Source organism: Lipotes vexillifer, unplaced genomic scaffold (genome assembly GCF_000442215.2).
Source record: "Lipotes vexillifer unplaced genomic scaffold, Lipotes_vexillifer_v1.1 scaffold325, whole genome shotgun sequence".
Taxonomy (NCBI): Eukaryota; Metazoa; Chordata; class Mammalia; order Artiodactyla; family Lipotidae; genus Lipotes; species Lipotes vexillifer.
Genome location: NW_006799313.1, coordinates 115,592 through 140,066, shown reverse-complemented (window position 1 = coordinate 140,066; position 24,475 = coordinate 115,592). Strand labels below are relative to the sequence as shown.

The 24,475-nt window shown below is 35.3% G+C and overlaps 1 protein-coding gene across 2 annotated transcripts in view; it reads right to left on the bottom strand.

Moving 5' to 3' along the window:
• The window catches only part of HECTD2 (HECT domain E3 ubiquitin protein ligase 2), an 80,704-nt gene that overhangs the window by 28,173 nt on the left and 28,056 nt on the right, over nucleotides 1-24,475 (bottom strand). The window contains exons 3-10 of one of the 2 annotated variants that reach the window (XM_007471550.1): nucleotides 11,667-11,805; nucleotides 10,470-10,572; nucleotides 9,967-10,056; nucleotides 6,657-6,721; nucleotides 4,414-4,459; nucleotides 2,560-2,672; nucleotides 995-1,152; nucleotides 283-406 (exon numbers count right to left, since the gene is read on the bottom strand). In XM_007471550.1, coding sequence (XP_007471612.1) covers nucleotides 283-406; nucleotides 995-1,152; nucleotides 2,560-2,672; nucleotides 4,414-4,459; nucleotides 6,657-6,721; nucleotides 9,967-10,056; nucleotides 10,470-10,572; nucleotides 11,667-11,805 — 838 coding nt within the window. The remainder of the gene's footprint in view (nucleotides 1-282; nucleotides 407-994; nucleotides 1,153-2,559; nucleotides 2,673-4,413; nucleotides 4,460-6,656; nucleotides 6,722-9,966; nucleotides 10,057-10,469; nucleotides 10,573-11,666; nucleotides 11,806-24,475) is intronic. The other variant, XM_007471549.1, reaches the window with a different exon arrangement.

Genomic DNA, 24,475 nt, shown 5'->3' with positions numbered 1-24,475 from the left:
ATAAGAAACTGCATACTAAGATAGAACTTTTCCCTTCTTAAAAAGATGCTACTAATCAAGCCAAAACCATATTAACATAACTATAAATTCAAAATGTAATAGAAAAAGAAAATGCTTTAAAAAATATAATGATATTTCAAGGCTGGATATCTAAACTACATTTATAAGTTTATATGCAAAGGTATGTGTATATTTAAATTTATTTACACAAACTTAAAAGCCAGTCATTATTTTGAATAGCATTTTATTTAGGTGAGTAATCAGATGAGCTTTTGATCATACCTGTGAGAATTTCCAAAGCTCTGCCAGGTGTGGTATTCTTCCATGAGATCAATATGATCCAGTGTAGAATTATAAAAATCAGTATAAGGAATAAGGGGAGGATGAACCAAATTGTTTGCAGTATCTGTAAAGATAAATTCTAACATAATGATCTTTCCTAACATGTACATGATTCATTCTAATAATAAGAAGAACATCTTAATGCCCACCAGAAAGCTTTATCTAGAAATTCCTGTTTTAAGCAATTGTAGTGCCAAACGAAAAGGTAGTTTTAAAATTGTGGTCAAAATGCAGCCAATAATTTCTTGTTTTAAAAAAAAAAAAAAACTTGAATCGTGGGGATTGTAATAGTATAGTAAAGGGAGTATGCAGATGGCCACCTAGGCATCCTATTTCCCCGTCAGGGTGTCCTCGGGTCCCTCCGCAGGAATGAATGGAAGTTCTTGTATTCTTAGGAATCACTACTTAGCAGGTCGTATGCAGCTGAGAGCCATAAAACAGGATACTGCCCAATAAAATGCATAAAGCTTTTTCATGCTTATACATTAATTGTGAAATCCATTAGCAAAACAGAAAATAAATCACTACAACTCTTCTCCTCAAAGGAATGGTTTAAGATGTAAGAATGCCTCTATAGTATTTTGAGATCCTTATGGAAATGTCCTTATATTTAACAAAAGAAAAGTAAAGATGATTGAATAATAAAACCTACTAAGTAAAGCCAACACTTTAGATGCTGATGGGATCCACCAGGAACACTTTGATATAGGTGGAAATTCTTCAGGCTTTGCAGGAAACAGGCGTAAAGAAATAAACTGCAGCAATCTCTCTACCAATTGTTTGAACCTCTTCTGGGATAATCTGGTAAAGATTTTGAAATAATTCCAATCAAAATTCACATTTTCTACTTTGGCAATATATTTGTTAGAGATCAAAGTTCATCCTTTATACATAAAATTTTAGACTATTCCCCCAAATTCTACTTCTTAAATTGCCAAAAATTTGAAAAGATGCAAAATCTTACCTCGAATATCATTTCTTAAATAAGAAATAAACACCAAAATTACTATAAAGCTAGCATTAAACATTTCACTTTTAAGGCTTTTAGTATTCAGTCAATCCTCATTCGCAGACTTTGTATTTGCAAATTCACCCATTCCCTACAATTTAATTCTAATCCCCAAATCAGTAATTGTGGCGCTTTCGTGGTCATATCATGGCTGTGCAGAGTGGCAAAAAATGGGAGTTGCTTATGCTGAGGCTGAACAAGGCCACGCTCTGCCTTCTTGTTTTAGCTCTCATACTGCAAACAAGTGTCCTTTATGCAGTCTACTTAGGGTCATGTTTTTCAAATTCTTGTGCTTTTTGTTGGCGATTCTGCTGTTTTAAAACGGCCCTTAACTATAGTGCTAAAGTTCTGTCTAGTGTTCCTAAGTAAAGAAGGATGTGATGTGCCTTATGGAGAAGGTACTTATGTCAGATAAAATTTGCTCAGACATGAGTTATGGTGCTGTTGGCCGTGAGTTCAATGTTAATAAAACAAAAATTTATATCAAATAGGTGTCTTTAAATAGAAATACAGATAAAGCAAGGTTATGTACTGATTGGTTGATAAAAATGTTGTGACCAAAGGCTCGCAGGAAGCTAACCCTGTATTTCACTGTTCACCAATTCAGTGTTCCCAGTAGCTTTATAGAACATAACTATTGTTAATAATAAGAATTGACCGTATTTAAAATTAATTTTGGGAATATTTAGCTTCTTTAACTTTTACTAGTCATGGGGAAATGTAATTGTTAATGTAAGTATTGTTCTGTGGAAAAAAAGTACTGTACTTTTATAAATTGATATTGATGGCTAGTATGTTTTACAATGATGTTTTAGGTAAGGAAAAGGCATTGTGTAAATAATGGTAAAATTTATTGATAGGAAATAAAAAGACACAAATTAAAATAGTAATGTATGAGCAAATCCAGTCACCATCTTTGAGATATATGAAAAATCAATGATAGGAATGTGCTGTATAAAATGCAAAAGCAGTGGACAGAAATCTCAACAACAGCTGGCACAAGCAAAACGATTACTTACATACAAAACAGATCTTTAATGTATCCTCTATGTAGTACTAAAGAATATGCTTATAATTGGCTTCTGAAGCACTGTGAATTATAAGTATCATTTCTCAAGACCTGAAAACATTTAATATATTTTCTTATAAAGTTACTAACAAACTTAAAACTTTAAGATTATAAAAGTTCTTAATATCATAGAATAATTTACTTTTTAAACCAGTGAACTAGGAAATGATGGTCAGCTTCCACTAAGGTAGCTATCTGTCGTAGCAAGTGAGCATAGATGACATATGTAGATGTGTTATTAAATTGAGGATTCTGAAAAAGATATTAAAGATAATTGCGTTAAAATTTTGTTAACATGTAAAAGGAAAGACACTATGCTTAATGAGCTAAGTGGCGAATTCAGAAAACTAAATTTGAGATTATGAAATACTAGGTGAAATCCTTGCAAACAAGAATCTATTTGTTTAATTATTTAATTAACAGAGACTTGGATTTCCACTATGGTCCAGTGGCTTTGGAATTAAGACAGATCTGGGTCTGAGGGCTAATTCTACCACTTACTACTATATGCCCTTAGGAATGTTCCTTAAACTTTGATTCTCAACTTCCTCATCTGAAAAATGAGAATGATAGTATCTATCCTGGAGGTTGTTTTGAGTATTAAAAAAAACTGTATGTAAAGCACATAGCTCACTGCCTGGTATAAATGGTGGCAATCACTTCTATCCAACTAAACAAAAACCTGGCTCTTCCTTGATTAAAAAAAAAGGGGGAGAGAGAATGCTAGAAAAATAAAAGCTGGTAATGAAACTTTTGCCATTGTGAAATGAGTTATTTGCATATTTCACAAAGAACAAGGGGAGAACCACATAATAGCTTCAGAGAACTTTTAAGCGTTAGAGTAGAGCTTGTAGACCAAGCAAAACCTCTAGTTATATTTCCAAAATCTAAAACTCCATCACAGTGTACATTTCAGAGCTCCATGGGAAAAATGAGTATTAGTGAACAATAAACCAAAATTGTAAAAAATAAAAGAGCACCATGTGTTTTTCAAAATTGACTTATGGTCAGGATGGTTCAAAATGAGGGAGTGACCCTAGATGATAAACTCATCAAGTGATAGCTCATAAGAACAAGACGTCATGAGCAGAGCTTACTGTTGACCAATACACTCACTTAAAAATTTGAGCCTCATGTTGTCACTTTCTAGCTTTTACTATTCTCCAGGTATATTTCCTCTTTTTTCTAGTTTTGTCTTTCTCCTCTTACCTCTTTACTTCCCTTCCTCTCCTTACATCCCTCAACTACCTCTTATCTATTTCCCCTTTTTTTGTTTCCTCTCTCCTCCTTCTTCTACCCCTATCTTCCATATTTCCTTTTATTGGACATGATATTGAACTAAATATCCTATCTTATTTAATATAATTTTTTCTTATCTTTAAATGAGATAATAATTTATATGAACACCTTTGGTCAATTGTAAAGAATAATGCAAACATAGTATGCTAGCTATGGGAATAACGCACTTCTCAAAAAATTATAAAAACTAAAATTGCTTTTCATTTGTTTGGACCTTATTTTTTTTTTTGTATCAGTGAATCTGTATTTCTCAAGAGGAAAAAGTTCATCATATTTGCTTTAGCAAATATAAACAACCACTTTGACTTTTCCATTAGAATTCTAGTTTAAACATTTATTGAAAATACACAGAAAAGTTAGAAACCCACTAATTGGGAAATAAAAGAAAGTTTTGGAGTCCCTTAAAAAACTAGTTACAAGAAAGGAAGTTGACTGGAGGAGGAAAAGTGCTTCCTTTCTGTTTGTTCCAGAATCCCACAGCAGGAAGGCAAGTTAAAATATTAACCTTGGAGATAATTTAGCCTTCCACTGTTTATTTGTTATAGTTTTAATTCTCTGGTTACAAGTAATTATAATCTAAAAAAGTATCAAAGATGTTGCTCAAAATAATACTTAGTATTTGATATCATTTCACTTACACATGCATAGATTGAGATATGAATTACGCACTTCAACTATGTTTTTGCTTTCTTACCTGTAAAAGTATAAAATATGCTCTAAGATCATCTTTTGTTCGTGGACTGAAACAGAAATAATTGTAATTGATTACAGATGAATGTTTAATCTTATAGTATCTAATAAAAAATTATCAATGTTTCTGTGAGAATTGACTTGATAAAAGCCAAAAACTAGACTTAAACCTGAAAACATAAATCATTGCCCAAAGTATACTAGATGATCTTTACAAGATATAAAGCCACATCATCTGAAATATAAATATATAACATATGTATTACATTTTGAAATTGATATATATACACATGTATATATATAATTTTTAAATTAGCAGTAATATTTCTCTGTGGAAGAATTATCTTGACTGAATAATGATTTAAATTATTTAGGTTTAAATAAAATCTAAACTATTTCTTTCTATACTATTCTACATAATTGTCAGATTATTTTCTCAATAGGACTACTGTTTTGTTTTAGAAATTATATTTGAAAACATTTTAAAAAGTTCAAAGCAATTCATAAATATTAAAATTCCTGGTGATAGGAGGGTCCGTTTTTTGTTTTCCCATTTTATAGCTGTACCATGAAAACTTCCATTTTCCTGTTCTATGCACTAGTATTTTAGTACAGTATACAGTTCTGGGTACAGAAATTGTAGTTAAGATCACAGGCTCTTTTTTTTTTGCGGTACGCAGGCCTCTCACTGCTGTGGCCTCTTCCGTTGCGAAGCACAGGCTCCGGACGTGCAGGCTCAGCAGCCATGGCTCACGGGCCCAGCCGCTCCGCGGCATGTGGGATCTTCCCGGACCAGGGCATCGGCAGGCGGACTCTCAACCACTGCACCACCAGGGAAGCCCCACAGGCTCTTTTGCCAGACAGCCTGAGTTCTAATTCTGACTCAGGCACTTACTGTGTTAACTTGGGCAATTTACTTCTCTGTAAATTAGTTTCCTCAAGTGTGAAATGAAACTAATCATATTACCTATTTCACAGGATTGTAGTGAAGATTCAATGAGAAATACATGCAAAATCGTTTGAAAGGTGCCTAGCCCATAGTAAATAGTCAATAAACTGTAGATCTTGTTGTCGTTATTATAAATCCAAAATAAAACAAGATTTTGGGGGTAAAGACCACATGATCCTTTGATAAGTAAGTTACATCAAATTATTTTAATCTGTCTCCGGCACACATTTGAGGAGCAGGGGTTAGAAAGCTGTGTGAGCATGCTTGGAGGGGACTGAGGTCCCAGCAGTTTCGGACCACTGGACTTCCCCACTCTCCTAAGTGTTCATTTTACATTCCAAATTTTCCCCTTCATTTTCAATGAAGCATTATGTATTCAACCAGAAACATAAAATTCAAGGAAAATGCAAAAGTATTACTAGAATGATAAACTAGGAAAATACTGTTAAGTTAAAAATCACATGAAAAATACAGTATGATTTCAATTGTTTTAAAAAGATGACTAGAAAAAAACTGCAAAATGTTACATTTTTACTTTTTTATACTACCTTGACTTTTCTCAATTTTCTATAAAAACCACAATTTTCTCTGAAAATTGGAACAATGTTATTAAAATATATAGGGTACATTTAACATTATAGTTAAGAACTCTAGTTTGGTATTTTCAAATTGGGCTTAATATAGACATTTAAATGATAATTTAATGGTATTATTTGGCTTTAATAGAAGCTATCATTTAAATTATAATGTTAAATAACACCAATTTAAATCATATGTACTTTTAAAAGTATATTTTTGTGTTCTGCATATTCACAGTTCAAAACATTATCAATTACACTGTCCATCATTCCTTACATAACAATTCAATATTTAGTTCCAGGAAAAAATATTTCAGTAGCTAAATTTACTTCTCTTATATTAGAAATAAGAAAAATTTTGCTCTGCTACCAGAAAGCCCAAGGCTAAATTTAACGCCCATATTATTTCATTCTAGGTGACTGATTTAAATACCCATCCTATTTTTGTAAAGCACATATATCTGTACATGACAGATCTTATATACAATTTTAAAGAATTCACAGATCCTCTGAAGCTCACCTGTGGACCGTCCTGAGAAGTCATAAGTCTCAAGTTAAAAAGCTTTGTTATAAATGGTTTATAATTTCATTCTGATCTATGTTTTTATTGTAGCAACTAAAATCTTTTCTGAGAGTAAAACACATACGTATATTTTAAAGATGGATGAGCTGTGTATATTAACCATCTATACTGATTAGCCAAATATTAGTTTCAGTTACCCTTTCCATTCTCGTAACAGGCTGTTAATGATTCCCTTTAATACTGTCTTCTGAATGTCTTGAGGCTGTAGGCAAAAGAAAATCATGAAATAATTAGGATTAGCTATTTAGGTGATTTTTATATGTTAATTATATTTACAGATCTGTTTCCATAGTTAAAATCAGACTTGATGACCAAGGACTACCACTTAACGGTAGTCTCAATTTCACATCTGAGAGGTTATAATGAGAATGCTCCCTGGGATGTGCACTGTACAACCTGCACAAACGTACATGGTGGCTGTTTGATGACTACCATCAGTTTTATATAACACTGAAAACAGAAAAAGAAAAACAATTTCACTTCCTCTGGATTGACAGGATAAAATCATGAACATAAGTCTAAGAATAGCATGTTTAACAATATAAAATGACTGCATACGTTTTGGACATATTTAGTCCTACCAATACCACGTTATAATTAGCAGTTAAGCCCACAATTCATTATTAAGTACAACCAAATTATGTTCAATAAAAAAATAACAAGATAAAGATTTTTTGTTATAGGATCCAAAAAAGGTACTAAATAACATTTTTTATAGTTTAATAATTCAGATACTAAAAAAACTTAATTACTACCAAACATGTCCCATAAGAATGAATGAAAACACATCTAGATGGTGCTTTTAGCTTATAAGAAGTAATGACTAAAACCTTCATTAACTAGAAGCTCCCAACCGTCATTAAAATTTGTCTGTTATATTGTTATATGAAAGGGGCGAACGTCAAGAAAACAAGCATATATCATGGATTTATTTATTTTTTTTTATTTTTTATTTTTTTTGCGGTACGCGGGCCTCTCACTGTTGTGGCCTCTCCCGTTGCGGAGCACAGGCTCCGGACGCGCAGGCTCAGCGGCCATGGCCCACGGGCCCAGCCGCTCCGCGGCATGTGAGATCCTCCCGGACCGGGGCACGAACCCGTGTCCCCTGCATCGGCAGGCGGACTCTCAACCACTGCGCCACCAGGGAAGCCCCATGGATTTATTTTAAAAAAAAACACACAATCATCACTTCTAAGACATGTCTGTCAGCACTCATTCAGCCTAGCACCTTTCTTAATTAGCACCTAACTTATTTAATACATCATTCCTTTCTCCTCCTCTGCTTGCAGTGACCCTTCACACCCAGGAGGCAAACAGCACCCCAGAGCAATGGAAGGCTGCAGGAGAAAAATCACACAAATGTGCTGACTAGACACACTGAGTTTATGTCACAAATCTCAAAAGGACACTCAACACCACTGACAGTCCTTCAACATCTCCCTAGTTCATCTGCTTCCCTGCTCCCCAAGACAACTATTTCAAACCTTTTTCTCATTCCTCAAACCTTCAACACCTCCTTCCCATCAACACTCTCAGCTCTGATCTTGCCACACACTTTAGAGAGAAAACAGATGCACCCAAATGAGAACAGATTCATCTTGCCACTATTATTCTAATCATTTACCTGCACTACAACTGACCAGGCCCAACCCCCTCACTTGAGCCCTATGCTCCATCCTCTCTCACCTTGTCAAGGACCTGGTTATTCAGTTTTCTTCTATCTCCCCCATATCATCCATTTCTTCCACACTACTAGGTCGTTCCTATCAGCACAACACGACGTCCTAATACCATCTGCACGGATGTGTCTCTGCATTTTCACTCTTCTCCACCCTGATCTATGCCCCAGGAGGCTGACTACCAAGGACTACATCAACCAGACTCCTTTGCCTTTTTTTGCCTGCTGGTTGGATTCGGCCATAAGGAACACTGACAGAAGAGGGAAGAGAGGAAAGCTGGGGTATTTATTCCCTCAACGCCCTCTCTGCAAGGTCACCATGGGCTGGCTATGCCCCTCCTCTCCTGTAAGGCAGCCCTCTCCCCGACAGCTCATCTCCAGATTCACTCTACTGTACTACTCCTGAGGGCCTCCCTTGTTCTGCTAACACTTTTGTAAACAGTCCTCTCCAGGTTACCAGTTAGAGTGTGTCATCTGTTTCCTGTCAGGACCCTGGCTAATATATTGCTCATGCTAAAAACCTTTCATTTGGACCCATGTACTCTTTCAGCTGACCCTTCATTTCTCTGCTTCCCTTCACAGCAAAACTCTCCAAGAGCTGTCTGTATTCACCATCTCTACTCCCTCTCCGCTCATGGTCCCTTCAACCCATTCCAAGTAGGCTTTGTTTCCACAACCTCACGGAAACGGCTCTTATTAAAGTCAGTCATCAATTATTCACCTTATCAAAGACAGTGCTCAACTCTCTGTCCAAATCTTACTAAATCTCTCAGCAGCATTTGACAGGATTAATTATTACCTCTTTGAAACACCTTTTTTCTCTCTGCTGATGGCTGAGCCCTATCCATCTAATTCAATGGCAATACCATCCACTCAGTTTCCTTCTTCCCTCAAGTCCCACATCCAATCTACAGAAGTATGTTTAGCTCTGTTCCATAATATACTCAGAGTCTGAATATGTCTCACTAGTTCCACTGCCAAAACCCTAGTCCAAACACTGACCCTCGTTTAGGTTTCAGCAACGCCTTCCTAACTCCTTTCTCTTGCCTCACTATAGACCATCCTCCACATAACATCCAGAGAGCTCTTTCTAAACTATAAATCATGTCCGTCATCCCTTTGTTCCCAGCTTAAAATCTTTCAATGACTTTCAATTATAATTACAATGAAATTCAAACTCACATGGCCATAGAGAGCCCCCAGATCAGAAGAATCAACATATCCTGGAACTTGTTAGAAACACAAATCTTTCAATGCCTTTCAATTATAATTACAATGAAATTCAAACTTACATGGCCACAGAGAGCCCCCCGGATCAGGAGGATCAACATACCCTGGAGTTTGTTAGAAACACAAATTTGGGGGCTCTATGCTAGACCTACTGAATACTGAGAAGCCTTTTCTATGATTCTGATACATGCTAAAATTTGAGAACCACTGATCTACAGATTCAACGTAATTCCAATACAACCAAATAATTTACTTCCTCTTGCTGAGTCAGTAAAGCATGATTTTTATCTTAGCAAGCCTTTCTAAATAAGGACTGAACGTAAAAGTATTTTCTACTGAATTTTCATTTAATTAGAAAAATATAAGAATAAAATAATCTAACTCTCTGAGAATTTCAACTAAATTTACCAAAAATTATATCAGAGTTTCTCATGCAATTATGTTACAAGGTGAATTTTACAATATTTATCTGGCTGTTTTTAAAATACAGAAGAGTCAAACAATTATGCTATTTGCATGTGTTCATAAATAATACTTACAGTATTAAGTAAGGCATCATATACAGCATTCACAAATTTAGCATTAATCCCAGAGTCTTCGATAGTATTAAATGAGGCAGAGGCATCTTTCTGCAAATTAAATTAAAGAACCAAGTGTATATAACATTTTAAGAACTAATCTAAGTAATATCTGAACCATAACTATTCCTACATAATTTCTAATATTCCTAGTATGATGATAAAAAAGGACTGTCAGGGCAAGATTGCTAAAAATAAATATATAAGGGTTATTTCAATAACTTTCTTTTTTAAAACTGAAAGAATGGAGTCAAACATTAACATTAGTACAAATAAAAACAATCTTTAAGATATCACTTAAGTAATACTTATTTGTGATACATACAATTTCAGAATTAATACCTATTTATGTTTGCTTAAACAGCTGCTTAAGCCAATACTGGGTAGAAAAAGAAGTTAATTTATAGTATCTTTTTTTGGAAAATTTAAACTAAAAGTGAAAAATGTGCTTTATGTATTATTACCTTAAATGCAGCATTTAGTTCTGGGAAAGAATCAAACATTGTGAGATAAAAATCATGTACTGTTTTCCAATCTCCTGATGACTTAGCTTTTTCTACATCTTCCCTAAAATAAAAACATTTATTAGCCGTAACAGATAAAAAAGTCATTCAGATAAAATAGCATTAATTCTTTATAGATAAATGTCACCCAACATGCAACTTGAAATAATTAAGCTGAATACAGAAATATGTTCCAGTTAATGTAAAGGTAGCTTATGAATTTATAATTCTTAATTGGATTAAGATATTACTCCAGCTTCAACTTCCCCATTTGCTTTTTAAAAAGTTAATTTTTGACATGTTCCTTACAATTATCACTCTTCTGTTCCTTCACTTCATAGCCAAATTTCTTGACAGATTTTGTTTACATTCTGTCCCTACTTTCTCATTCCCACTTAGTCCTTCAAGTGTCCATTTGGGTTTTTTTTAGTAGTTTTTACTACTAACATGGTTTTTATGATTCATATGTCACATAGTAGATGAAATCTCATTTTTTAAAAAGGACACGTTCTATTATTTTATTACCACCTTTACCTCCTCTTGACTGTTTTTCTTTTTTTTTATTAATTAATTAATTTATTTTTGGCTGTGTTGGGTCTTTGTTGATGCACATGGGCTTTCTCTAGCTGCGGGGAGCAGGGGCTACTCTTCGTTGTGGTGTGCGGGCTTCTCACTGTGGTGGCTTCTCTTGTTGCGGACCACGGGCTCTAGGAGCATGGGGTTCAGTAGTTGTGGCATGTGGGCTCAGTAGCTGTGGCTCACGGGCTCTAAAGCGCAGGCTCAGTAGCTGTGGCACACGGGCTTAGTTGCTCCGCGGCATGTGGGATCTTCCTGGACCAGGGCTCAAACCCATGTCCCCTGCATTGGCAGGCAGATTCTTAACCACTGTGCTACAAGGCAAGTCTCCCTTGCCTGTTTTGACTCATTTTCTCTTATTTAGTGTCTTTTGCTGCAACATTATCTATCCCTTACTGGTTAATTATATGTTTGTTTTCACCTTCAACTTGAGACATCTAGTCTTTTGCGTCTTCACTCTTAGCTAATACCTTATAATGAGCCACAAGTTCAATTAATTTCTCACACAAAAATATTAAATTATGTAAAGTGCTGACATGCAGATGACTATGTGTCTACATGTAACAGTGAGCCGAAACTTACAGAAAGTCTTTCATAGTTTTCGGCTGAACGGGAAGGATGGGTTCTGGAAGAACTGGGGTCTTCATTTCAGATGATAAAGCATCTATAGAGATGCGCTGTTTCTGTCTAACATCAAGGCAAATTGGTGGTAGGTCTCTCACTGTGAGGGATAAAATAGCTTTCAATGTAATTAATCATAAAATCTTTCCAAATTATAAAATGCCAGGCTAACTTAACATGAACGGAAAACAACGGATTATTTTGTATTGCATTCCCTTGGGATCATATAACAGAAAAACCCAGCACACTGAAGGGCACTTACTGGAGGGTCTGTTGCCACCTACCCAACTTCACCCATAGCAGATAAATTAGGCTGTATCTGACATTAAAAGTTATCTATAGATACAATACAGAGTTTTTCTTTCATCGCCTCCCTTCCCATAAATTTTCTTTCAGGGATTATTTCAGTGAGGCTAGATGTTTTTAGTGTTTATTAGCTTTTGAATACACTTGCCCCTTGAATGATGTGGAGTTTGGGCACCGATCCCCCACATAACTTTACAGTTGGCCCTCCACATCTGTGGTTCAGCATCTGCAGATTCAACCAAACACAGATTCTGTAGTACTATACTAGGTATTTATTGAAATTTATTGAAAAAATCAGCACATTAAGTGGATCCACCCAATTCAAAGCCATGTTGTTCAAGGGTCAATTGTGTATGTAAATCATTTATTTACATCCTCTGCAATTCTTTATTGGAGTTTTAGCATTTTTTCATCAATTTGCAGGAACATTTTATGTATTTTTCTTTTTTTCCAAATATCCGCCAGTTCATCGTTTGCCTTTTTGTTGCATTTTATAACCTTATAATTGTAAAATAAAACAAACACAGAAAAATCTCACGAAACAAATGTATGGCTTAATGAATTACTATAAGGCAAATAACTCTGAAACCACTAACCAGTCAAGGAATAGTGCTACCAACCCCTTCTTGTTTTGCCTATTCTAATTTTAATTTCTCTCAGTTTCTTTTTATCTCTTTCCTCATTTCTTTTTAAAATTTTAAATACTTCCTTCTTCTCATCTTCTAGTTCTCTTAAGGCATTATCTGTTACATTTGTTTGCTTTTGTGTTCCTTCTAGTTTATTTCTAAAATTAAAAAAAAATCTAATTATTTCCTTTATTGTCACCTCACTTTTCGCAATTCTGATTTATGGCATTCTTTCAAGTGTCATATAATTTTCTTAATGAACTTTAGCTCATTTTGAAATAGTATTTTATCTATTTTTGTGGGCATGTGTTTCTGATGTGCTCCCATTGTTCAAGTGGCTGTTATTCTGTTTCTTATTCTTTTTTATTACAATACAATTTTGTAATTAAAAATTATAGAATTTGACCTTGTTTCTTTTCTGTAGCCAATTTTATTTGAAATTAAGCTTTCCAAACTTTCAGGAGGTGTAGCTCCCCCTTCTTTTGTTTTTATGTAGAACTCAAATACATGGTAGCTTCTTTCTGGGATTTCCAGGCCCTGTTTCCGTCCTCCACTTTTGTTCAGGTGATCTCTCTCTTTAAACTTTATTGTCCCAATGCTGCTCAAATTTGATTCTAATCTCAGAATGCGGCCCCTGCCCCCCTTCCTGGAAGGGACCCCTAGTTTGGAGAATTCACAGGGGTTACCTGCTCCCTTCAGATCTCAGCATGGGCCCTCTGCATTCACCTGTTCTTGGCAAAACCCCTCCCAGTTTCAGCTTTTGTTCTCAAACTGGGCTCCTGAGCTTTCCAATGAATACCTGTTGCTTATTCATTTTTTTTTCTTTTTTTTTTAACATCTTTATTGGAGTATAATTGCTTTACAATGGTGTGTTAGTTTCTGCTTTATAACAAAGTGAATCAGTTATATATATACATATGTTCCCATATCTCTTCCCTCTTGTGTCTCCCTCCCTCCCACCCGCCCTATCCCACGGCTCTAGGTGGTCACAAAGCACTGAGCTGATCTCCCTATGCTATGCGGCTGCTTCCCACTAGCTATCTATTTTACGTTTGGTAGTATATATATGTCCATGCCACTCTCTCACTTTGTCACAGCTTACCCTTCCCCCTCCCCATATCCTCAAGTCCATTCTCTAGTAGGTCTGTGTCTTTATTCCTGTCTTACCCCTAGGTTCTTCATGACATTTTTTTTTTTCCACAAAGAACCGAGCCGGTTTCCCTGTGCCATGCGGCTGCTTCCCACTGGCTATCTACCTTACGTTTGTTAGTATATATATGTCCATGTCTCTCTCTCGCCCTAACACACCTCACCCTTCCCCCTCCCCATATCCTCAAGTCTGTTCTCCAGTAGGTCTCTGTCTTTATTGCTGTTTTACCCCTAGGTTCTTCATAACATTTTTTTTTTCTTAAATTCCATATATATGTGTTAGCATACGGTATTTGTCCTTCTCTTTCTGACTTACTTCACTCTGTATGACAGACTCTAGATCTATCCACCTCATTACAAATAGCTCAATTTCGTTTCTTTTTATGGCTGAGTAATATTCCATTGTATATATGTGCCACATCTTCTTTATCCAGAGCACAGGCTCCGGACGTGCAGGCTCAGCGGCCATGGCTCACGCGCCCAGCCGCTCCGCGGCCTGTGGGATCTTCCCAGACCGGGGCACGAACCTGTGCCCCCTGCAGCGGCAGGTGGACTCTCAACCACTGTGCCACCAGGGAAGCCCTATTTGTAGTTTTCTAAGGGACCTCCATACTGTTCTCCATAGTGTCTGTATCAATTTACATTCCCACCAGCAGTGCAAGAGTGTTCCCTTTTCTCCACACCCTCTCCAGCATTTATTGTTTCTAGATTTTTTGATGATGGCAATTCTGACCGGTGTGAGATGATATCTCATTGTAGTTTTGATTTGCATTTCTCTAATGATTAATGATGTTGAGCATTCTTTCATGTGTTTCTTGGCAATCTGTATATCTTCTTTGGAGAAATGTCTGTTTAGGTCTTCTGCCCATTTTTGGATTGGGTTGCTTGTTTTTTTGTTATTGAGCTGCATGAGCTGCTTGTAAATTTTGGAGATTAATCCTTTGTCAGTTGCTTCATTTGCAAATATTTTCTCCCATTCTGAGGGTTGTCTTTTGGTCTTATTTATGGTTTCCTTTGCTGTGCAAAAGCTTTTAAGTTTCATTAGGTCCCATTTGTTTATTTTTGTTTTATTTCCATTTTTCTAGGAGGTGGGTCAAAAAGGATCTTGTTGTGATTTATGTCATAGAGTGTTCTGCCTATGTTTTCCTCTAAGAGTTTGATAGTTTCTGGCCTTACATTTAGGTCTTTAATCCATTTTGAGCTTATTTTTGTGTATGGTGTTAGGGAGTGTTTTAATCTCATACTTTTACATGTACCTGTCCGGTTTTCCCAGCACCACTTACTGAAGAGGCGGTCGCAGATGACATGATACTGTACATAGAGAATCCTAAAGATACTACCAGGAAACTACTAGAGCTAATCAATGAATTTGGTAAAGTAGCAGGATACAAAGTTAATGCACAGAAATCTCTGGCATTCCTATACACTAATGATGAAAAATCTGAAAGTGAAATTAAGAAAACACTCCCATTTACCACTGCAACAAAGAGAATAAAATATCTAGGAATAAACCTACCTAAGGAGACAAAAGACCTGTATACAGAAAATTATAAGACACTGATGAAAGAAATTAAAGATGATACAAATAGATGGAGAGATATACCACGTTCTTGGATTGGAAGAATCAACATTGTGAAAATGACTCTACAACCCAAAGCGATCTACAGATTCAACGCAATCCCTATCAAACTACCACTGGCATTTTTCACAGAACTAGAACAAATAATTTCACAATTTGAATGGAAACACAAAAGACCCCGAAGAGCCAAAGCAATCTTGAGAACGAAAAATGGAGCTGGAGGAATCAGGCTTCCTGACTTCAGACTATACTACAAAGCTACAGTAATCAAGACAGTATGGTACTGGCACAAAAACAGAAATATAGATCAATGGAGCAGGATAGAAAGCCCAGAGATAAACCCATGCACACATGGTCACCTTATCTTTGATAAAGGAGGCAAGAATATACAGAGGAGAAAAGACAGCCTCTTCAATAAGTGATGCTGGGAAAACTGGACAGGTACATGTTGCTTATGCTTAAGCTCTCTTGTTCTCAGGTCCATCAAACAGCCCAGATGCTTTCTTCTGCTTACACCATAGAGATCTTCTGATTTTGGTGATCTGTCCTGCTATCTTTTGGGGCTTATGGGAATATCTTATGAGCTAATTCTGTGGTAAATGATGTCCATGATGTTTAATTCTGCTATATAGGTGGTGTGCCTGTTTCATTGGGGATTCAGGGAGATTAAAAAACAATGCTGCTTCTGCTGCTACCTTCACAAAATCTTTTTGCCTTTTAATTTTATTTCTGAAAACAGAAAAGTATTTAAATAATACTTGTATTAGTTAATTTTATCAACCTATTCCTTTAGTATTTTTTATGATTAGTAAGCCAAGCCTTCCCTCTCTAGAGATCAGATAACCATGTATCTATTTTAATTTGTTTTCTTCATTATAGTACTTGTGAAGGATACACTTACCACATTGCCTGGCAAAGAGTAAATGCTCAATAAATGTCCTCTATCATTTCTAGAATCTATTTTATTATATAAGAGGTAATACAATATAAAATATAAGTACTTTTTCCTAAATGGCCCATTTCAGAATATCGTTTATGAAAGTATGTCATTGCACAATGTTTTTTGATACTCTTATCATATATTAAGTTCTTTTATATATGGCGGTCTATTATCGGGCTATGCATATGATTCCACTGACCTGTTTATTATTGTACCAAACAATTTCAATTACTATAGTTTAATAATATCTATCAATACCTGGTAAGGCAGTAGGCTTGGTGAGAGATGGTTGGTGGCTGGGGCCAGAGTGGTGGTAGTAGAACTGATGAGAAATGGTTGGATTTGTGACATATTCTGCATATAGAATTAATAGGATATGCTGTTGGAAGGTATACTGGCAGAAAGGTAGAAATGCCAGAATCTGTTAAAAGAAAGACGAGCCAAAGATGACTGATAATTTAGCCTGACCAACTGGGTGAACGGTGAGACCATTTACTGAAATGGAGAACACTAGAACACTAGAGAAAATTTTTTGGCATGGGGGAGTGGGGCTGGGGGAGGAGTCAAAAGTTTTCTTTTGGCCCCATTAAAGGTAAGATGCTCATGAGACATCCAAATGCAGATGTTGAGTAGATATGAATCTTGAGTTCAGGGGAGTGTGAAGGTTTATAGCTCAGTTAAAATGCTCGATTAATGAGATTCCTAAGGAGAGTGTAAATAGAGAAGAAGCCTGAGGACTGAGTTCTGGGGACTGAGCCCTGGAGCAATCCAACACTGGAAGCTAATTAATTCTCTCTCTTTTATTTCAGAGTGAAAATATTAAAGGCTTGACTTTTATTTTGAATACATCTCTAGTCTTATCTCATAATTCATCATGCAGTATTCTCATAGTTGCTATTTTCTAAACCTATAAGTTCAGTTTTAATTTTTTTGATGTAGAAATTAAAGAATCTATTTAAAAATTTTTTTCAGCCAGTATGCTTAAATTTCTATTATTAATTCTAGTTTTGTGCCATTGCGGTCAAGGAATATAAACTTAACAATTCCTCATATGAATAATTTATTGAAAACAACTCTGCCCATATATTATGAAATTTTGTTTTTTAAAAGATTTATATTCTATTTGAAGGGGACAAAGTGAGTTAACTACAGCAAACATCATAATTAATGGAGAAATATTACAAACATTCTCTTTTAAATAAGGACTGGAATAACATGGGAATAAAGGTACTATCAGCACATTTGTTCAACACTGTGCTGGAGGTCCTAGCATGTATAAAGACAGAAAAGAAATTTTAAAGACTCAGGATTAGAAAGGAAGATAAAACACTGTCATTTTCAAATGATTTGATTATAAACACAGACAAATCCAAAAGAATCTACAATTAGAAATAATAGAGGAGTTTAGCAAGGTGGATGGATTAGAAAAAAATCAATATATAACAGTCAACTTCATTTGTAAACACCAGCGACAAACTAGAAAATACAATTTTTAAAAATTTGTAGAACTATTAAAAATTAAGTACTAATAAATAAATTGTAAATCTCTGTAGAGAAAATACTAAAACTTTGTTGAGAGATTGAAAAGAAGATCTAAACAAATAGAAAGCAATATCATGTTTGTGGCTAGAAATGCTGACGATCATAAAGAAGACAATTTTTCTTAATTGTTCTTCAGATTCAATGCAATTCAATAAAAATCCCAGCAATATTTTGGAACTTGCTGATTCTAAAAGTCATAGAACTGATTCTAAAAGTCATATGGAAGACCAAGTGCACAAGAATAGCTAAAGCATTTCTAAAGAAACACGAGTAAGAAGTGGGGACCTTGCTCTACCAGATATCAAAAATTTTGAGCTTATAGTAACTAAGGCAGTGTTTTACTGACACAGGATTAGATAAGTTGACCAGTGGACTAGAGAACCCAGAATCATATCCATCCACACATGAAAGTTCAATATATGAAATATATGGCAGATCATTGGAAGAAAGAAAGGATTTGAAAATATGGTTAACCACATGGGGAAAAAATGAAGTTGGATTCCTATCTCATTCCTTAAAAACTAGGAATAGGAAAATCCTTCTGATCTGGGGACAGAAAAATGTTTCTTTAAGAGAAACTAAAAAGTGCAACTATAAAATAACAGACATTTTTGACTATGTTAAAATTAAAAACTTCTGATAATCAAAGATATCTTGAATTAAGTTGAAGGGAAAATCTGAAACACATACAACAAAGGATGGGCACCAACAATAGAGAGATATTTCCTAAAAATCATTGATAAAAAGAGAAATAATCCAATAGAATAATGTGCAGAAGAATCAAACAGGCATTCTAGAGAAAGAAACACATATACTATACACACATCAAAAGACACTCAGTCTCATTAGTGATTAAGAAAATGCAAATAAAGAACATGAGACAGAATCTTATATCCACTCAACTGGCAAGAATTACAAAGTATGATAATGTTAGAGAGGATGTAGATTAATTTGATATTTCATGTATTGCTGGTAGGTGTATTAACTTCCACAAACACTTTAAAAAACTGAAAAGCAGTTTGGCATTATCTTATAAAGATAATCATTTCCAGCAATTCACTCCTAAACACATGTCCAAGAGAAATTTTGCATAAGTACATCAGAAGACATATTCAAGAATATTCACAAAAGTATTGTTTCAGGAAAAAAAATCTGAAAATAATCCAGTTATCCATTACTCAGAGAATTGAATACACTGTGGTATATTTAGACAACACAGTATTTACACAGCATGCAGTGGAAATAAACTATGACACTGTAATATGTTATATTATACTATGTTATACTATTTCATATCCCTATTATTAAAATAAAGCAACCAATAGAGCTCTGCATGGACCAAGGTCAGTGTCATGAACCAGAATTGTGATTAATCAAATTCTGTACATCTGAGGATCAAAAAACTGTTTTTCCCTAAACTTCTAGAATTACCATACTTAATTTTATAATTAAATTTTAAAAATTTTGAGATAATTGTAGAATCCCATGTAGTTGTAAGAAATAATACAGAGACATCCCATGTACCCCTGACACAGACAGTCAGATATACAACATTTCATCACCATGTTGCCCTCATGGTGCCCTTTATAGCCACACCTACTTCCCCCTGCTTCCACCTTGCTTAATCCCTGGCAACCACTGATCTGTTGTTTCATGTCTGTAATGTTGTCATTTCAAAAGTGCTATATAAACAGAATCACATATATGTAACCTTTTGGGATTGGCTTTCTTTTACTCAGCATAATTCTCCAGAGATTCATCCAGGTTGTTGCATGTATGAACAGTTTATTCCTCTTCATTGCTGAGCAGTAATCCATGGCATGGGTGTACTACAGTTTATTTAACCATTCACCCATTGAAGGACATCTGTTTGGAGTTACTATTGAGTAAAGCTGCTATAAACATTCGTGTATAGGTTCTTGGGTGAACTTTCATTTCTCTGAGATAAATGCCCAGGAGGGCAATTGCTGGGTTAAATGGTCATTGCATGTTTAGTTTTTTAAGAAGAGCTGGAGGAATCATGTTCCCTGACTTCAGACTATACTACCAAGTTACAGTAATAACAGTATGGTACTGGCACAAAAACAGACACATAGATCAATGGAACAGGATAAAAGCCCAGAAGAAAATGCAAATAAAGAACATGAGACAGAATCTTATATCCACTCAACTGGCAAGAATTACAAAGTATGATAATGTTAGAGAGGATGTAGATTAATTTGATATTTCATGTATTGCTGGTAGGTGTATTAACTTCCACAAACACTTTAAAAAACTGAAAAGCAGTTTGGCATTATCTTATAAAGATAATCATTTCCAGCAATTCACTCCTAAACACATGTCCAAGAGAAATTTTGCATAAGTACATCAGAAGACATATTCAAGAATATTCACAAAAGTATTGTTTCAGGAAAAAAAATCTGAAAATAATCCAGTTATCCATTACTCAGAGAATTGAATACACTGTGGTATATTTAGACAACACAGTATTTACACAGCATGCAGTGGAAATAAACTATGACACTGTAATATGTTATATTATACTATGTTATACTATTTCATATCCCTATTATTAAAATAAAGCAACCAATAGAGCTCTGCATGGACCAAGGTCAGTGTCATGAACCAGAATTGTGATTAATCAAATTCTGTACATCTGAGGATCAAAAAACTGTTTTTCCCTAAACTTCTAGAATTACCATACTTAATTTTATAATTAAATTTTAAAAATTTTGAGATAATTGTAGAATCCCATGTAGTTGTAAGAAATAATACAGAGACATCCCATGTACCCCTGACACAGACAGTCAGATATACAACATTTCATCACCATGTTGCCCTCATGGTGCCCTTTATAGCCACACCTACTTCCCCCTGCTTCCACCTTGCTTAATCCCTGGCAACCACTGATCTGTTGTTTCATGTCTGTAATGTTGTCATTTCAAAAGTGCTATATAAACAGAATCACATATATGTAACCTTTTGGGATTGGCTTTCTTTTACTCAGCATAATTCTCCAGAGATTCATCCAGGTTGTTGCATGTATGAACAGTTTATTCCTCTTCATTGCTGAGCAGTAATCCATGGCATGGGTGTACTACAGTTTATTTAACCATTCACCCATTGAAGGACATCTGTTTGGAGTTACTATTGAGTAAAGCTGCTATAAACATTCGTGTATAGGTTCTTGGGTGAACTTTCATTTCTCTGAGATAAATGCCCAGGAGGGCAATTGCTGGGTTAAATGGTCATTGCATGTTTAGTTTTTTAAGAAGAGCTGGAGGAATCATGTTCCCTGACTTCAGACTATACTACCAAGTTACAGTAATAACAGTATGGTACTGGCACAAAAACAGACACATAGATCAATGGAACAGGATAGAAAGCCCAGAAATAAACCCACACACTTATGGTCAATTAATCTACAACAAAGGAGGTAAGAATATACAATGGAGGAAAGACAGTCTCTTCACTAAGTGGTGCTGGGAAAACTGGGAAAGCTAAATGTAGAAGAATGAAATTGGAACATTCTCTAATACCATATACAAAAATAAACTCAAAATGGATTAAAGACCTAAGTATAAGACTGGATACTGTAAAACTCCTAGAGGAGAACATAGGCAGAACACTCTCTGACATAAATCACAGCAATATTTCTTTGGGTCTGTCTCCTAGAGTAATGGAAATAAAAACAAAAATAAACAAATGGGACCTAAAAGCTTAAACATTTTTGTACAGCAAAGGAAACCATAATATGAAAAGACAACCGGGCTTCCCCGGTGGCGCAGTGGTTGAGAGTCTGCCTGCCAATGCAGGAGACACGGGTTCGTGCCCCAGTCTGGGAGGATCCCACATGCCGCAGAGCGGCTGGCCCCGTGAGCCATGGTCACTGAGTCTGTGCATCCAGAGCCTTGCTCCGCAACGGGAGAGGCCACAACAGTGAGAGGCCCGCGTACCACAAAAAAAAAAAAAAAAGACAACCTATGAAATGGGAGAAAATATTTGCAAGCAATGCGACTGACAAGAGATTAATTTCCAAAGTATACAAACAGCTCACACAGTTTAATATCAAAAAAACAAACAACCCAATGAAAAAATGGGCAGAAGACCTAAATAGACATTTCTGCAAAGAAGCCATACAGATGGGCAACAGGCACATGAAAAGAAGCTCAGTATCACTAATTACTAGAGAAACGCAAATCAAAACCACAATGAGGCATCACCTCACATCACTCAGAATGGCCATCACCAAAAAGTCAGATTTTACAATTTTTTCCTTTAATGAATTGTGCTTTTGGTGTCAAGACTAAGAACTCTTTTCTAGCCCTAGATCCTGAAGATTGTCTATTGTTTTGGGTTTTTTCCCTAAGTGTTTTATAGTTTTACATTTAAGTCAGTTATCCATTTTCAGTTAATATTTGTATAAGGTGTGAGATCTGGATCGATATTTATACATGTCCAATTACTCCAGTACCAACTGTTGAAAAGGCTATCTTTCTTCTATTCAATTGCTTTTGCTCCTTTGTCAAATTGTAACTGGGCATATTTACATGGGTCTATTTCTGGGCTCTCTATGCTATTCCACTGATCCCTGTATTTATCCCTCCACTAATACCTCACAGTCTTGATTACTTGTAGCTATATGGTAAATCTTGAAATCAGGTAGACTGATTTCTCCCATTTTATTCTTTTTCAAAATTGTTTTTCTAGTTCCTCTGCCCTTCCACATAAATTTGAGAATAATCTTGTCTATAGCTGCTAAAAAAAAAAAAAGAAAAGAACAGGTTTACGGGATTTTGATACAAATTATGTTAAATTTGTATATCAATTTGGGGAGAATTGGCATCTTTACTACATCGAGTCTTCCCACCGCTGAACACAGTATGTCTCTCCACTTATTTAAGTTTTTTAAAATTTCTTTCATTAGCAATGTGCAATTCTTAGCATATAAGTCTTGTAATGCTTGCTAGATTTATACTTAAGCATTTTATTTTTAATGTGATTATAAATGATATATATTTTAAATTTCAGTGTACATGTATTTATTGCTAAAATAAACACAATTGGTTTTTGTATGTTATATCCTTCAACTTACTAAACTTGTCTATTAGTCCTAGGAGTTTTGTTGTTGATTTCTTGGGATTTTTTTATGTAGATAATTATGTCATCTGCAAATAGGGACAGTTTTACTTCTTACTTTCTGATCTGGATGGCTCTTCTTTTGCTTGCCTTATTTTGCTGACTAGAACTTCCAATGCTATGTTGAATAAGAGTGGTGAGAACAGACATTTTTTTGCATTGTTCCCAATCTTAAAAGGAGAAAGCATTTCGTCTTTCACCATTAAGTAAAATGTTAGCTGTACGTTTTTTATAGATGCTCTTTACCAAGTTAAGGAAGATCTCCTCTATTCCTATTTTTTGAGATTTTCTTTTTGTTTTATGTTTTGATTATTTATTTTTACCATGAATGGGTGTTGAATTTTGTCAAATGCTTTTGATATAATCACATGATTTGTATTGTTAGACTGCTAATATAGTAAATTACATTGATTGATTTTCAAATATGGAAACAGTTTGCATTTCTGGAATAAACTCCACTTGATCATGGTGTATAATTGTTTTTATATATTGCTGAATTCTATTTGCTAATATTTTGTTAAAAATTGGTCTATAATTTTTTTTAACCATATTTGTTTGGTTTTGGTGTTGGAGTAACATTAGTTTCATAAAATGAAATGGGAAGTGTTCTCTCCTTATCTACTTTGGGAAGAGACTGGATAAAATTGGTGTTAATTCTTTTCTGAATATTTGGTAGAATTCTCCAGTAAAACTGTCTGGACCTGATTTCTTTTTTAAGAGTTTTAAAATTATGAATTCAGGGCTTCCCTGGTGGCGCAGTGGTTGGGAGTCCGCCTGCTGATGCAGGGGACGCGGGTTTGCGCCCTGGTCTGGGAGGATCCCACATGCCGCGGAGCGGCTGGGCCCGTGAGCCATGGCCGCTAAGCCTGCGCGTCCGGAGCCTGTGCTCCACAACGGGAGAGGCCACGGCGGTGAGAGGCCCACGTACCGCCAAAAAAAAAAAAATTATAAATTCAATTTCTTTAATATTTATAGGGCTATTCAAACTATATACTTCATACTGGATGAGTTGTGGTAGTTTGTATTTTTTTGAGGAATTGGTCAATTTCATGTAGGTTGTCAAATTTATGCAGAGCTGTTTGTGGCATCCCCCGCCCACCCTTTTTACTGCCTGTAGGGTCTGTTGTGATATCCCATTTCATTTGTGATATTGATGATCTATGTATTCTTTTTGTCAATTTTATGACAGAAGTTTGTCAATTTTATTCATTTGTTAAAAAAAACCCCAGCTCTTTGCTTCACTGATGTTTCTCTTTTCTCTTTGTTACTGATTTTTTGTTCTTATCTTTATCTTTCCTCACTTCTGTTTGCTTTGGGTTTCTTTTGATCTTCTTTTTCTAGGTTCTTAAAGTGGGAGCTTAGATGTTGGTTTTGAAACTTTCCCTTTTACCTAATGCATGCATTGATTGCTATACATTTCCCCTTTCCAAACTGCTTTAGAAGTATTTTGATATGCTGTATTTTAATCTTCATTCAGTTCCATTCATTT